The sequence below is a fragment of the Bombus huntii genome, chromosome 1 (assembly GCF_024542735.1).
Source record: "Bombus huntii isolate Logan2020A chromosome 1, iyBomHunt1.1, whole genome shotgun sequence".
Lineage (NCBI taxonomy): Eukaryota > Metazoa > Arthropoda > Insecta > Hymenoptera > Apidae > Bombus > Bombus huntii.
Window position 1 is genome coordinate 2689287 of NC_066238.1, and position 17468 is coordinate 2706754.

The 17468-nt window shown below is 38.6% G+C and overlaps 1 protein-coding gene and 1 long non-coding RNA gene across 2 annotated transcripts; both read left to right on the top strand.

The window, feature by feature from the left end:
- The first annotated feature begins 6127 nt into the window (after positions 1-6127).
- LOC126871538 (titin) lies at positions 6128-16582 on the top strand. Its single transcript, XM_050630451.1, has 9 exons — positions 6128-6515; positions 9081-9460; positions 10258-10480; positions 10563-10850; positions 11058-11185; positions 11278-11450; positions 11758-12130; positions 12741-13176; positions 13604-16582. Exons 1-9 carry the CDS (start codon positions 6434-6436, stop codon positions 15862-15864), a joined length of 4344 nt encoding a protein of 1447 aa, XP_050486408.1. The 5' UTR covers positions 6128-6433; the 3' UTR covers positions 15865-16582.
- LOC126872644 (uncharacterized) lies at positions 6849-8353 on the top strand. The gene is made up of 2 exons (XR_007692078.1): positions 6849-7031; positions 7963-8353. It is a non-coding gene; the product is annotated as an uncharacterized LOC126872644 (long non-coding RNA).
- Positions 16583-17468: the final 886 nt, after the last annotated feature.

Consider the following 17468-nt stretch of genomic DNA (forward strand, 5'->3'; position numbering starts at 1 on the left):
TAAGATGGTGGATTTTTATGTAAATTCATATTTTGATGAAAATAATTCGACCAATGAGTCCTACAGTGAAGTTTGTTCCGCCTGTTAAATAACTATAACAGGTACTATATTTCGAACACTTTTCAATTTATCATAAACGCACGAAAATCCGCAGTCCATCGATGAGTTACGAATTATCTGTCGCACCTGACAGTCCTCTAAACCTCGTTGAAAACATGTTAAACGAATTAAACAAGAAACCCAGACAAGTTTATCTGAAATCTGAATGAAGATCTAAAATCAAATAACAAGAAACACGGTAGTCCTAATACATATTTATGAGCCGAGATGTGCATGAAGAGAGAGTTTCCAGACATAGAAACGATCGACTGCGTCTCATAATCTATGGAAAGTGGAGCGTCGTATAGCACGTAACCGGTGTAACGCAAGACGGATCAAGCGGGTGAACGATCGATGTCACGAACAGCCGTGCCGAACGATCGACGGAATCGTGTTACTCGCGATCAGGCTCGTTGACTGTGTAAAAAAGAAAAAAAAAAGAAGACAATCTCGTGGTTTGCATACCACGGTACATTCACCGAGACGTAAGCGTGGTTTTATCTCGCGTGGAGTTTTGTTTTCTCGCGGGATTAATAGAGCGTTCCGAGCGAATCGTCTCGTGCAATTTGCATACAGAAAGAAACATAGACTACAGTGAAAGTTGTACGTTCCAGACGTTTTATGTCGCGCCTTCCCTCCAAAACCTTGACCAACAAATTAAAATGTACATTCGAGTTGACCGATCAAATGTTCACGAGGAGAATCTTCGATTAAAAGTTTGCAAGTAAAAACTTGTTTCGACTAAGTTTATTAAATCAGTAAGTTTAGTAAATTATGCGTCATAAAGTTTCTGTGAATAGAAGCGTAACTGTTTGCACGAGTAAATGCATTAAACAACAGCTTATCGACGCGAAACAATGAAGGTCTATCTCGGAGCGATTTCAAAACCGGTCACGAGCCACCTTACGAAACCAAGATCACAATCTTCAGTATCTGCTCTTTGATAAATACGAATTCGAATCTTTCGCTTGCCTATTTAACATACGCGAAATATTCTGCAAGCTCTTTTACAAAATTAATTTTCTCCCTCAAAGAAGTATTTCGTATAAAAATTCCCAAGATTTCAGTTCCTTCGTTCCTACCTGCTGCTTGTACGTTTTTAATATACGAAAACTTGTATAACTATGTTTTAAATTTTCAACCAAAATTCGCAACAGAATTCTCTAATTAAATTCAATTTTTTCCTCGACGAAATAAATCATATGGAAAGTCAGAACATGTTAAATTCCCGATCTCGACTTAATAACTTTTGTACGTTTACTCCATGCAATATCTTCTACGAGCTATTTTAACTCTAATTAAAATCTCTATTGGAGTTCTGTCACAAAACTCGCTTCCTCCCCCAACCGAATACCCTAAACGAGAAATCCACGAATTTCAACTTTTCTCAACTTCTTGTACGACTATCATGCAACGAATATTCTACCAATACGTTTCAACTGCAATTCAAATTCCTGTTGAAGTTGTTTCACAAAACTCGCTTGCTTCCCGGTAAAAGAATCCAAGAATTTCAAATTCTCCGTTTCCACTTACCTCTTGCATCGATCACGCACGAAGCATTCTACAACCACGTTAAAACTTCAATTAAAACTCGTAGGAAATTTCTTTCAAAAGACTCACTTCCTTGCCAAAAAGTCCAAAGATCTTAAATTCTTCTTCGCGCACAAGTATTCTCACCATCGCAAAAAAGCAACAACTACCCTTGTTTCAAACTATCGCGCAACATGCTCAAACCCAGCTTCTCAGCTCGTCGCTTCCCATCACAAAATCGTGTCATTTCCAAACGAACTGAAAAATGTCTCGCTCTTTAGAATCGCCTTTGACTCGCAGAATCGACGCATAGTTGTGACTATAGCGCGTTAACGGTAAGCACTTGCCAGCAAAGGCGTTAGCAGCTGTTGCACGAGTCCTCGTGTTCCAGCTGCAGGTGCACGTGGTTGGAAACGGTCGTCCCCCGGGCGGAATCGGAGGCGGAAATGCGTAGAGCGTAACGCGGTCGATTCGCGGCGAAAAGAAAAACTGTCGTGCGCTTTCGCGTGCACACACGTGTAGTCACGTGCCCACGTAAAAAGCCGCACTCGCGATAGATAAGAGAGACGCAGAGAGCGGAGCTGCAGCTGCGACGGAGGCTGCAGGGAAACCGAAAGCCATCTCGCTGCTCCATTCAGGTACAACGGTACTCTGGCACCGATTAACCGTCTTCCCCTTCTCCTTTCTCTTCCTCGTGCTCTTCCGTCTCCTTTTCCCGCCTTCGCGACCTCTTTCTCCCAGAAGTCGCGTCCTCTTTTGTATTCCCGCGTGAACGTGCCGCGAAAATGCCGGCCCTAACTGAAAAAATGGCCAGTGCCTGGTAAATTCTGCGTACGAGGACGAGAGCTGATTTTTAATTAGACGAGCCATCTGATAGGACGGGACAGAAGTTAGGGTGCTTACGATGGAGAATGCGTTAGGACGAGGATGGAATTGTTTTGGTCTGACTTGGCGAAGGTCGATCGGAAATTTTCTTCTTTCGACTGGATGTAAAGGCGACTTCTGGTTTTGCTTCGTTTCACTCGGTTTGACAGAGATCGATATCGAGAGCGAGTCTTCCTTCGACCGAGTACCAACGTAATTTCTGCCTTTGTTAGCTGAATCTGGAATTTTGTTCTTCTGACTCGGTACAAAGGCAATCTTTGGTTGCTTGGTTTGACGGAGGTTGACATTGAGATCTCTTCTTTCGATCGAGTACGAAGATAGTTTTTGGCTCGATTTGATGGAAGTCCATGTCGAGTTTTGTCCCTCTGAATAGATAATTTTTGGTCATTTTTGCGAACGTCTGGCTCGACTTGGCGAAGTTCGACGTTGAGTTTTGTTCTTCTGACTAGATACGACAGCGGTTTTTGATTTACTTCCGTCATTTAATACTTTTTAGTTTTATTTCCTGTTAGTTTCCAAGTATTACGTAACGAGGTATTTATGCTAAAAAATTGGAGAAAACTAATCTCGTGTATAAATTAAAAATAATTTAATGCAGAATAAGCAGACGGGACAACAGTAAATAAAAATTTTACACATAAAGTGAAGTTGTCAAAATCGACTTTTTAATCAGTTTTCGTGGATGTAGATACTCAATTATGCGTTGTTCTCTCTCACAGACTTGCTTTTGTTAATAACAAGAATTCCTTAAAACGTTTCTTCTGCTTTCCTCCTTTCGTTCTTTTCCTCTTTCTCTTTTTTTTTTTTTTTTTTTTTTTTTGAAGCCACAAGAATTCGCAGAAGGTATATTTCCAAAAAGACAGAAATGGCAAACAATGAAGTCACCGACGCGACGTTCAAGCTATAATATGTTTCTCGTGGCCCTGGCGAAAAATATTTCTTTACAGCATGATTTATAGGTGCGATTGACCTCTTCTGCTAAAGTCACGCACGCTGGTAAAATATTTCAACCCAGGGCACAATCGTGAATGGCTCAGGACCTATTGTGTACTCGGTGAAACTTACCTGAGAACAAAGCCATACAACGTTTACCATTTTTACTAATTACCTATCGTTACAAGTATTCAACAAGCTAATTAATTACAGGAATAAATGTTTTTATCCACGTCAATAATTATCTTACAAAAATGCTTTAAAGATACAATACTGTTTGTATTATTTTAAAAAATAAATCTTAAGCCTTTATAAATTAAATGATGACAATAAATAACGTAAGAGATCTTTTAACGACCACTGAAAGAAATCAGGATCGTCTTCTTTTTTATGTCATCATCGTTGACCAGTAGAAGATGTCAAATGGTCCCACTTCGAGGTATACAAGATGACTACGAAGGACGATGGAACCGTGTTCCCGTGTCCAGCACGAAACCACAAATTCTTTCGTCATTCGTGTAAATTGATACCTAACTGTGTGGTAACACACTGAAAACACAATATATTTTACATATATAAATCTCGATCTTCTGCTTTCTTTCTATTCTCTCAATGAAAAATTTTCCACTTACTAAAACTTTTCTCCTCTTTCTAAAGATCGATTATACAAGGTGGTTGGTAACTGGTGGTACAAGCGGAAAGGGGGTGATTCTACGCGAAAAAAGAAGTCAAAAATATAGAATAAAAATTTTTCGTTCGAGGCTTTGTTTTCGAGAAAATCGACTTTGAATTTTGGCTCGGTACGCGTGCGGTACGTTATAATGGATCTTACTGTAGATCGTTGTCTCGATGGAAAAATTAAAAAAAAATTAAAAAAGATGTTTATTCTATATTTTCACCCCCCCCCCTTTCCGCTTGTACCACCAGTTACCAACCACCCTGTATATTCAATTACTATAACACTTTCACATGTAATTCTATTCAAAAATATTGTTTAAAATTAATTACAAATTCACCTTATGTGGTCTGAAGCCTTTCATAAAGAGAATAATTACAATCTTATTACTGTACTATACTATATACGTACCTATACTAGAGAATGTTTGAATCTGTGAATAAGAAGAGAAATAAAAATTCTAAAAGCACGCTAACAACCATAACTTTGCGTTGCCGTACGAGTTAATTAAAACCAGGAACGGAACAGAGAATCTTGTTATACGCGATGCCAGCGATTTGTTCCCTGATTTGGAGCTCTTTAGCAATTAATGCATAATGCAAAAGCATTTTATTTTTCTCGATGGCACGCGCGAGCGGCAAGGTCAGTGACCGGCGTTGACCAAACAGCGTGAAAAGCAAGGTGTGCCTTCGTAAATATAAGCGTATGATACATTCCAGTGGGAGTATCGGAGAAAAAAAAAGACAAAGGGAGATATCGACTCGTTGGAAGCGAGCACAGGGCGTAAGAATATCGGGCAGTGACGTCACGAACGCGTGCACTTCTTTACGTCACCGGAAATGCAGGTTCGCAAACGCTAGGAGGACTGTTTCTAATAAAAAAAAAAAAAAAAAAAAAAATGAGGTTATGGATGCTCCTTATGAATTTTAAAATTTGCCACAGAGGACGATATAGTTAGAGCTTAACTTTCATAACATTTCCATATATGACGTTATTATACGAGCCTTTGAACGAGAAGTTGTGTCGACTAGTCAGCTCCATCTTTTATTAATTTTCTAATCTCATTACATAAGTAAAACAATTAACATTCAGTTCTCAAACGACGAATGATTCGATGATTTTCTCATAAGTTCGCTCGTCGCAACAAGATAACATAAACGATGATAAATTCTATGGTATTTAAAAAACAGTATTTGCAACATCACCACTTTTCTATAGTTGTGAATTTATGGAGGTTATTTCTGTGGCTTTCGAACGCCTTGTATATTATAAAATCATTGAATCCGTGAATAATGATAATGTAGAAACTCTACAAGCACAGGATTTATAATGTATTCTCTTTATAATAACACGGAATAATTATCGTCAAAATTATCAAACGCTTCAGTAACTCGAACTTGAAAGCAACAGCATCGATCTATTTGTCGGACTTGACTTCTTTTATCGCTAGAATTATTCACGAATATAATACGAAACTCGTACCAAGGAAATCAGAACAAAGGGTATACTTTAACAAAATACATAACGCATGGACGAACTAACCTAACCCAAACGTTCGACGAACCTCAGGCGAAATATTAAACTTCAGAAAAATCTCTAAAGAACTTTCGTCCTCGAATTTCCAAAATATCGTTCAAATCACCCCCAAAAGCACTGATAAAAGTCGTAAATCCCCAAAGAAACGCGTTGCGTATCTATGTTTCCACAAAAATTACAAATTGGTCATTTTAAACACTCTGACGATTGTACTCTTAACTCCCGCGTTCCCAGGAGGTGTCAGCAACGTCCGGTCATGTTCACCGAGGAGACACGTTATATAACTCGGCAACAATCGAAACAGCCGATTTCAATCACCGTAGCTACAGAGTCAGCCGTTAAAGAGCGAAGCTGTGGCTGTTTTCATAGGATTTCGAGGGATTTCGGGCGAAAACAAAGAGGCCAGATACAGTGGGACAAAGATAGCTCGAGGAGGAAGCCCGAAGAGGCTGGCGTCGCCACGGTCGTCGGCCACGAAGAGGTCCGGCAGTGCTGCACCGAGCTTCGTGCTATATCGAGCCGAACACGTTCTTCCTCTCTCTGTCTTTCCTTCTTACTCTCTCGCGAGTTCGGTTCAGCCATCGTTCGAAAGACAGTTCGGGGAGACACCTCGAGGGCTTTCCCCACTTTCCTCGACCGATCACCACGGAAACTCTCGGTCGATCGATGAGGATCTTTCGACGCTCGATGGTCCAAGAACCGTCGAAAAACTGGCCAGGAACGGAGTGATCGTCGAGCCGGGCTCGACGTGGAAGAGGAAGAGGAGGAACGATCATGGGCAACGCCACCACGAAGAGCCACTACTCCAAAAGTCAGCCAGTCTCTGCCACTAGGAGACCACGTTGGGAGGGATCAGGTAGACACATTGCTTCTGTGCAAACGCGTTTACGTTGCTTGAACTGTGCCGTCTGATGCCTCGCAAACCGATCTCGAGGGATGAAATCGTTAGAACGCGTCATTTGGAACAACGACAACCGATCGCCATCTTGATCGAGACTCGATAGGCGAATAAAAGTTTCTAGTTTGCACATGATGCATTTCCATAAATTTTCTTTGTCAATTTTTCGTTCATTTAGTTCAGAGCCTTTTCTGCCATGAATCGGACTTTTCGAATGAAATTATCGAGGGTTCAGGAGGTGTTCGAAGGGACGTGAGATATGGTGACTGTGGGCTCTGTGCGGTGACACAGAGCTTCCGGTAACGGTGCGGCGAGTGTGACGATGCTCAGTCTGCCTGTCTCTCGATTGGCTTGCTTCGATAGTGGGATGATAGCTAAAATTAGGCTGCTTCTGCCGACAGATCTGTCATGCCCGCGCAACGTTTGAGTGATCGGTAATGGACGAGGAATTAGGCTAATCGGCAAGTTCATTAGGTCAGTAGGATCGTCGATTTTCTACATCACGTTGTTACAGAGGGTGAAATGTTGATCGATATTGGAAATTGTTGATACAATTGGTAGAATATCGGTGAAATTTTCCGCGATAGTCTACGAGAGACTGTATCTCTGTCAGTGGCAGCTTCTATGGAGGTTTATTCGAAGACCGTGTATTTATTTACTATCAAATCAACCGGTTATCCAAAATTAACTCGTACGCGTTGAGGGCGTTTATTTTAATAGCCGATGGTGGGTCGGTTAGCGATGGGCAGGCAGCGTGGAAGGAACAAATGAAAATACAATCTATCGGATGAAACATATTTTTGCCTACTTTGTATCATGCTTACCAACTATCTGTGAGGAACACTGAGAATCTACGTAATGTCTCTGTTAATTAATCTCTTAAAGATAATTGCTTTCATTAATATCTTACTTACTAATCTTTTATGACGTATGTTTAATTTTTGTTCGACTCAAATATTATTTTAGAAAATGTATGGAATATTAATACGAATAAACGTTTCTAAGCGGGTAAAATCCTTTGACGAGTAATTAACTTTAACATCTAATACCTACGTATGTATACATCATTTTTCTCATAAAAATGAAATCGTCCTTTTTATACGTCTGAGGAATTAATCCTTGGAAAAATGTACTCTTCGCAAAAAGTAGAAGATTTTAAAGAAATTAGTTTGAATCCCAGCATTTGTAGCATAACGATACGTGGTGATCAAATATTACGATCAAACGATTCAATTTTTTCCAAGGATTATAAAATTCGATCTATAATTTCAACTAAGTCGTTAATAACTTAGTATGATGTTTAACATGGCTATAAGTGATCAATTAAAGCGATCAAGTATTTACAACTTCTTTCTTTCCTTCTTTAAACACATGCTCGATGGTAATCGATTGTCACAACATTTAGATAGACACAGAATCGATTCAAAGACGATAGGCACGTTGTAAAAGAGCGCCGAAGACACGTCGAGCCGGTGTCCAACACCACAGACTCGCATAGTTTTTCTCGACCTGAGGACAACGAAGCAGCGGCCCCAGGATTGCCAAACACTTTCAAATTTTATTTTGGGAGCGCCACCTGCGGACCTGTATTAGAGAACGTGTGTTCTACGCATATGCGAGCATCGTTCTGGCACGTGCGAGCTTTCTGTGAACTTATTAACCGAGGAATTCTTTTAAATACCATTATTCAGGCCAATGAATCATTTCCCTAAAATATACCGTAACTCTCATTGTTCTTCACTTTTAATGTAACCAAGTATTATCGAAGTAAGAATAAAAAAAAAAAAAAAAATAAATCACAACATATAGATGGACCAATAGCAGGTAGCCATGTTATGTTCAAAATAGCATATTAAGTAAACAAACGTTTTAAAAAAACCTGTTGCCAAATTCCACGTGATCCGTTCCCAAAGTTTGAAGAAAGATGTAAAAACGAATTTAAAGAGTTTGATGAAGTTTTGACAAATAATAAAATCATGGTAGATTTCATAGATACTCTTAAGTATACTCAATGTGGAGGTTATGTAAAAATGGGATAACTTAATGCGTTGTCTTTTTAGAGTTACAGGTTACTCTAACGATTCTGATAGTCGCTAATGATTCTATTAACAATAAATAATAACCAAACTGATCCACGAAAAGTGACGTTATCGAACTAAATTTGCAAATTTAACCCTACCACATTTTCATCCGTCAACGGATCCGCAAAAATAATTAATTCTTATTACCAAATGTAATTATTCACAAATTATTGACCGTTAAACAAAGATACGTATTTATTCGTATTTTGTTCGAAATAACAGCACATTATCTTTCACTAATTATTTTTAAACTGTAACTGCAATACCCTTAAGAATACCAAAGATGACTAACAATAACTCATTAAGAATGTCAAGGAGAACTAATAATAAGTTATTAAGAATATAAAAGGAAACCAATAATAAAACTCTAACAATTCTTTTGTTAAGCATCGAATAAATGACATGAAAAAGATACAGAAAGCATTGCTATCCGTGATTTTAGGGCTTCCGGCGCCACCAGGAAAGCCAATTTTGATACCAGGAGCAGACGAATCGCAGCCGGATGTGGTCGCTATTCGTTGGGAGAGGTCACCAAGTAACGGTGGCTCGGCCATTGTCGGCTATTTGGTCGAACATCGAAGGCTCGGCTCGCAGCATTGGGTACGCAGCACACCAGGGCTTTGCACCTTTCCGGAACTGACCTTGAGCGGCCTCGAACCAGGATGGCGCTACCAATTCAGGGTCAGGGCTCAGAACGCGGTTGGTTTGTCTCGACCCAGCGAGATCTCGGATCCGTTGACTGTGACCTTGCAGAGATCCGCTTCATCCGCGCCCCACTTTGACCTTGAAGTCAAGGACACCACAGTACTGGAAAATGAGCAGGTAATTCTTTCAATTGAAACCAAACCTAGCAAAAAGAATCTTTCATTCTTATAATTAACGAACTAAATGTGAACTTAATCGAACAAATTTGATGCTGACTTTTATTCCAATAGAAAGATGATTGAGGTTAGGTTCATATCTCTCTTCATGGCCATACTGGGTTGTTGATAACATATAGTGACTACAAAAAGTATTGTCACACCGTTGCATTTGTTGGCATTTCACCTACCAATTAATTAGATCAAAGTATATGAAAATACTCCTACATACGTGTAAAGATTTGATTCTATTATAATAATGAAACGCAGAAACTGATAAAGAAACACTCGCTTGGGAAATAAGAGTATGCGCTAATATTGTACTTTAGTCACTGTAACTTTATCCTTGAATTTATATCTTTCCAATTTCCAATTTTAACGAATAAATTTTGATCATTTAACTGAGAACGTGATCGTATTGCATAGCAGAGACATTGGTAGGTATCCTAGAATTTTGATAGATTTTTGAAACTCCAGAACAGTGAGAGATTTAATCTTGAACATAAACGATCTATTATACGCAGAGTATGGGAAGATACGGCAGGGGCGAAGCTACTTACGTACGCTGTACCATTCGGACGCTGATAATTCTAACAATAAATTGTTCTTAACGCGATAATATTCCAACTTTTGAGAATAAATCCTTAAAAAAAAGCCTAAGATATGTAATTGATTGATCGACTGATTTATTCATTTTTGAAAATAAATTATTAATTACAATAATATTAATCCTTCTACGTTGTTTGTTTTTATTTCTAGGCTGAGTTCGTGGTGCGATTTACGGGATCTCCGTTGCCAAAAATCGCATGGTTCAAAGATGGCTTCGAGATTTTCAGTAGCAGGCGAACGAGGATCATCACGGACAGTGGCAGGAGCGTTCTCCTGATTCATCAAACCGCGCTCAACGACGAGGGAGAAATAAAATGCACCGCCACTAACAGAGCTGGTCACGCTAGCACCAAAGCGAGACTGATTCTAGAAGGTTTACAAATCACTTCCTCTGTTACGATTTAATTAGCAAATCGATAAAAAGTCAAATTTTAAATTATATTTCTTAAAACTAGCACCACCAAAGATACGACTTCCGCGTCAATACGAAGATGGACTTCTTTTCGAGCAAGATGAAACAATTAGATTAAAAGTGTCATTAGCTGGAAGACCTCCAGCATCGGTGATTTGGTACCACGACGGTGAAGTGGTTTCAAGCGACGAAAGACACATTTTTGAAACGATGGACGGTGAATCGATCCTGAAGATCCCTGACGCTAAACGAATTGACAGAGGAGAATATACTGTCAAGGCGATAAATAAGCTTGGAGAGGATACGTCGTCGTTTTTAGTAACAGTAACAGGTTGTTGTTATAAATAAATCGATATAGATATATTATTTTAAGTTCTTAGAAATAAAAAATTGAGATTACTTTGGATTCTATCTTATTAAATAAGACAAGTGTTTTCTTCGTAATCGAAATAAGTAAATTATTTCAATCTGGTAGAATTGTAGAGTTAGAATTATGTTTTGTACGAAACTTTTAACATGAAATAAATTGCCTTTTTAGATCGACCCGCAAGACCTGGAAAAGCGACAGTCACGATGACCTTAGGGAGATCGGTAACACTGTCGTGGACAGAACCGGAAGACGACGGTGGTTGCAAAATTGGCACATACATTGTCGAGTACTATAGGGTTGGTGATAAAGAATAATATTGGAATTGTTTTTATAAAGATACAGCTTAGCTTTAATCGGTGATTCGTTCATTTTGAAAATTATTTCATAGGTCGGTTGGGACGTGTGGTTAAAGGCAATCACGAGTAGGCAGACCAAAGCAACGTTGTCCGAGTTAATCGAAGGATCTGAGTATAAATTTCGAGTGAAAGCGGAGAATCCGTATGGCGTGAGCGAGCCCAGCGAGGAGAGCGACGTAATCTTCATTCCAGATATAAAAAGAGGGTACGTTCGTTTCACAATTAAACGATTAAATAAAGTAAAATTATTTGGGAACATAATACTCACGTTTCTCCCATTTTTATAAAATTCTATTTTATTTTTTGCAAATATTATCCGAATGTTTTAAATAAAGTACCATTTTTTGGAGATGGAATATTCATGTTTCCTTAAAAAAAAAAAAAAAAAAAGAAAAGTGCAAAGTGGAGCAAAGTAAAATTTACATATATATTTCACAATTTCTAGACTTAAATAAGATTTCTGTGTTACTTAAATTTAATTTTAAATAATAAATATTTCTTCGAATGTTCAGCATAATGGCGCCCTCGTTGAGCGGAAAATCGCAGAGTCATAGAGAAATTAGATCGCGAGAGAAACGAGAAGTCAGTTTCGCGGTGCCTACTCAAAGAACGAGAAGCTTGACGAGAGACGAGGCTCGAAATCGGGACGAAGATGACGACGTACCTTTCGGACCAGCTAGTAGATCAGTATCAGCTCAGAGACTCACAGGTCGACCATCTAGAGCCGATAGTAGGGTGAAATTTGCCTTGGACACGGTAGACAATTCGGAACCACCACCTGTTCCTCCGGCCAGATCGAAGGATCATTCCATTTCAAAGGTCGAAAGCCAGATTGGAAATCACGTGGTTCGTTCGAGTGTTGCTATGGATCTACCAAGCACTGAGGCAAGTGTTCTTTTTTTTTTTTATTTTGTATTGGTTTTAATTCTGATACAATTTTCGAGATTTTATATTGCAATCTTGTTCTTATTTCAGAAATATTAAAATGGCTTTTACAATATTCTTTGAAAACCTGTAGCATAAAATTGGCACGAAAAATTGTAAATAGGAATAACAATTCTTTTATATTTTACTGAAGATATTTTATTTAAGATATTTTTCTAACGTTGGAAAAATTGAGTCAGAAATTCTCTGAGAAATGTTAATTGCCATAACTCTAGTCCTATTCTTAGATATCTCTGTATAAAACTTTGTGATATTACTATCTACTTTGAAAAGATCTCTGGATATAACAAATTCATTTTTCCCATTATGTGGAGAAAAATACTTTAAAAAATAAAATGAGGACAGTAAAGAATGAAATTTTTCGTTTCGAAAAAAATTACCAAAATACATTTCTCTGTGATATGTATAAATACAGTGACAGTAGATTTTAATATAAATTAATTACATGCTATTATAATTGCTATTAAAATATTAATAAATATTTAGTTCTAATATTTCAAACAAATTTTATTTCGTAAATAAATGGAAATTTTTCTTACGTTTAAAACAGAACTTAATTCAGGATAAGGAACCTTCGTCAGTGCCAATAACTGTTGCCACCGTAACAGTAACATCACCAGAGGTAGAAGAATCTAATAGACGGCTAGCGTACGGAGAATCACGATCTCGATCAGTTTCGATGTCCAGAGAACGCAGTATGTCACCGTTGTCTATGCCTAAAATTCAAGAACAACACGAAGAAGAATTTTCTTTAAGTTGCTCACCTCTTCGTTCGTCGTTGAGTTTAAATTTCAAGAATCAAGAGGCGATCGTCGACGAGCCACAAATCGTTAAAAGTCACTCGTTAGATGATAAAGCAACATCACCTACCATTCCTGGGGAGGATGATGATGTCATACATGGAAGTTCAGAGTTTATGATAGTTCTATACCCTCAAGATCAAGATAAGAAACTGGAGGATATCACTGGAAGACGAAAGAGTTTAGGTGAGAAAACAGAAATTTATTTCATTTATATAATAATATAAATAAAATAATACGAATTTAAATAATAAAGTTACATTAGGTTTCAATACGTCAAATATTCAATTTTTAAGAATTCATGCTTCATTCAATTCTAGAAAGAGATTATATATATAAATGTTAAAAAATGTTAATATGTGAAATAGAATGTTCTCAAATTCGGAATGACGTCAAATGACACATTTTTAAAGATAGGAATAGCTATTGGAAAAGAAGGGTTTAAAAAGATCGATACATTAAAATTGTGCTATCGCTGATCGAACATTTCCAACAATCAGGATGCAAAATATCAATAAAAATTTCATTCAGAAAAAATCAATGATGGGTTTTGCTATATCGCTACTAGGATTTAGAGCAGTGAAATAATTCAGAGTAATTTTTCGATTCACAGAAACGCCACAAATCACAGGGGACATCATAGAGGATATCGAAGACCTGATACCGCCACCCATGTCTCTCTCCCTTCCAGAATTATTCAGCGTGGAACACCAAGTAGTCGAAACCCTCCGCGAAGCAGTGAGCTCCACAGAACTTCTTCACGAACGTGCCATGGAACGTTTCTATCGTGCAGTGGCAGCCGAAGAAGCTTCCGAAGTAGCCAAAAGAAAAGTGCAAGTCGAACGAACAACCGGAGAACTGGCCACAACAATGGAAACTAAACCAGCCACCGAGACAGAAACTGACATCTTCAAACGACGGCTATCCAACCCTATTGTCACTTCGCCAATTCTAACGAATTGGCAGTCAAGGAAAAATCGCAGAAGGCTAAGCGAAGGCCTACCAGAAAAAATTAAAAGTCCATTAAAAATACTAATTCCTAATTTATTGCCAGACGTCGAAGCAATGTCTGATCCCAATATACCTGGCGATTCAGAGAATCCAATTGTCACTTCATGGGGGCTGGACAAGCCAGAAAACACGACCATACCACTGCGCAGGTGGCACGACGCCAACATACCATTGGTCGAAGAGAAACCACCAGAAGAATCGATACCCTGGCAGCCCAGCGCCAATGAAGATACTCCGCGCAACGAGGAGATGTTCCCAGACACCTCACAAATAGATAATTTGTCTCCGATATCGAAACAAAGCTCACAAATAGAAGAAAAGACGAAAGAAGAGGAAATAGAAGACGAGGAAGAAGAGAGTATCGAAACATCTGAAGAATCATCGGAAGAGGTCAGCACTGCTGACAGTGAAGACTTGAAGCTTCTGAAGACCAGAATTCTTGGCAGGCTGGTATTGGATGAAGAAGACACGTATCATCCAAGAGGAAGGCCTGTTCCACACGTGGAACCGGAACCACCACCAATTCCTCCACACAGGATACCTATTTTAGATGTCACACCGCCAACGCCTCCTAAAACAATTGCTCCTGTATCGCCAACTACTGTTGTTCCCAAATCTATACTGAAAAAGCCTAAAGAAGAACCGATTCCACTGAACAGCTTTGGTAGACCGATTCCTCCTGAGAAACCAATTAGAAAATCACTTCCTCCGAATGTTCAAGCTGTGAATAGGAATGAAGAAGAACAAGTAAAGGCAGCAATCACATCTGAGCCTCTTAAGGTACCTGTCATGTCCGAATCTGACACTGACAGTGTATTATCAGCTGGCGAAGCTGCGAAGAATCGCAGAATCCAGGCAAAGGCAAGGACCACTACACCGGAAGAAGAGGTCGACGAGGAGGATATCGAGGCACGAATGGCGATGGTTAATCACTATACCGAGATCGTCAGAGAACACTCTAATCGGTTTAATTATAGAAGCTCGGAGGAGAGGAGGCTCGGAGACAGTATAGCTAGTTCTAGAAGATCTTCGTTTTCCGAGGACCAAGATGTAAATCAGGTAAAGGATCGTGCTATAATAAGCATGATCTCTGAGAAACTAAACGGAAGACAGGGCGTTAAAGAAATTCAACAGGTTCAACAGATGAAAGAGACGAAGAAAAGTGAAGTTGATAGACAGGAGAAGTCGCAGGTTAAAAGAGCTGCTGGTTCTCGAGGAACGACTCCAGCTAGGGACACGAAGCCTGTAAAAGAGAAACGAACGAGTAGGCCAAGTTCAAGGAGCCAGTCACCCATATCGAGGTCACGAAACGTATCCGTAGAAAGAGGAGTTTCTTCAAGATCCTCCTCCAAGACCAGAGTCAGAGCTCCGTCACAAGATAGAAGACCTCCTTCGAGAACTGGCTCGGAGGAGCAACGATTTGTCCGAGAGAGATCTGTCGATGAAGGTCCTCGTCGATCGAGGAAACCTTCTTCGAAGGCATCTTCGAGGTCTAGTTCTAGAGACAGGAATAGAGCTGAAACACCGGTGGAATTGAAGATGGAACGTTTACAGAAAGCTCTTGAGAGTAAAAAGTATAGGTCTTCCAGACGTGGGTCCAGTGCAAAGAGAGAGTATCCTGAGAAAGCTTGGCGTGAGAGTCGGCTGAACGAGGAACAATTGGCAATGGAGGCTAAGCATAACGTTAGGTCAACGGTGGGATATATAACTGACCTAACTTTATTATTGGCGGCTGTTTATGTTTATTTGTTCAAGAAGGAGACTATGGCTATTCCTTTCATCGCGTTGTTACTCTATAGAAGAGTGTCGGAAGAGATTAAAGGAAGAGTGGTGGAAGGATGGTGGTTCAAACGAAAGCAATAATGATTTGTTTGTATATCTGCGCTTCGCGACAGAAAATTTCCAATAAAATTCGAATGGATTCAGAACCAAAGGAATGATAAAATATGCGATAGGAATTCACGAAAATTTCTATATCTTTGCAATAGAAATTGGAACGAATTCGAAAGGAGAGCAACGATAAAATCTGCTAATGAAATACGTAGAAACGTTTGCAGTTCGCGATGGGAAATTTAGAATAAGATTCGATTGGATTCGAACCAAAAACAACGATGAAATTTGCAATAGAAATTTGCGGGATTGTTTGAAGCAAATATTCGAATGAATTCCAGTGATGTTCTAGGAAAAATTGTTATATACGCGGAAGATCAAAGTATCGAAGAGATTCTCAACTCTCGAAAGGGAAAATTGCTGCAAAAAGGTGATCGTAGTCCGAACGATGATTATTCGAAGATCAAATTCCTGACCTTCGATGCAGCGCCATTGCAGCGTGCCGCTTTAAGTTTGTAGACTTCGAGATACATCGTGGCAATCTGTCAAGTGCACCTATCGATGGTGCCTTGCTTTTAAGGAGCCAATCGTTGTATTTCATTGAGGAATTATACCAAACGAGTACCAAAGATAATAGTATATTTTAAGAGATTATATTTAACGACAATGATATATTATTATTGTTATTATTATTTATTCCTATTTATTATGAATATTCTTACTCGCAATAAATGTGTACATAACAGTTGAATTTCAAACCGATTCTTCTCTTTCTTCAATTATCCTATTCTCCATGTATTTCTTATTTCAGTCGTTTAAAATGCAATTATTCGCGAATGTTGTCATACATGTATGTTACGTTAATATTTTTAATCCGTACATTTTTGTGTCATTTTTTTTAATTTTTCGCATAAGAAATACCAGGAATGATTGGAAACTTATCACATCGAAATATTTATGTACACTCTGTGCTTACCATACTAATCTAGCGGAATGCTACTTCGCATCGAATCATGACCACGACAATTCGCTGCTGGCCAAGAATCTGTCGTTCCTTATCTAATTCTGACGCTCTACGTTAAAACAAAAGCGAGCCTTAACATCAAAATCGTGATAACGGAAATACCATTATTTCTATTTAAATCTCATACCTTTAAAATTTCTTATCGAGTAGATCAAACAATTACCGACGAAATTGTAAAATTTATAGAAAAATAAATAATAAATTTATAGATATTTCTTTCGTTAAGGAATAAATTATAAAATTCACATCCTACGTCGTTAGACAATTGATATACTATGTTCTAAGCCAAACATTTTATGTTTCTTCAAGATAACATTGTACTTCATCGCTAACAATACGCAACTATTTAACAAGCGGATCGTTTTGTCTTAGTAATCGTCAATCACTCTCTTTGCGATTCATAAATCACTCATCTTACTGTTATTGCTGATTTACGTTAGCAACAGACACTGTTGTAGCGTCCTACTAATTTGCTTATACGCTACAAACGAACAGTTTAAAGCCACCGCGTGTTGCAGAAAATCCAAGAATTTCGATAAAATACCTTGAAAGATTCATTCGTCGAAAATCCATTGAAATAAATGAAATTATTATTTCTAATAATAATATCGCT

Coding starts and splice junctions, on each gene's coding strand:
- LOC126871538 (XM_050630451.1), top strand. CDS start 6,434: ATGGGCAACGCCACCACGAAGAGCCACTACTCCAAAAGTCAGCCAGTC. Junction 10,481..10,562: donor AGCGAGACTGATTCTAGAAG/GTTTACAAATCA, acceptor TCTTAAAACTAG/CACCACCAAAGATACGACTT. Junction 13,177..13,603: donor TGGAAGACGAAAGAGTTTAG/GTGAGAAAACAG, acceptor TTCGATTCACAG/AAACGCCACAAATCACAGGG.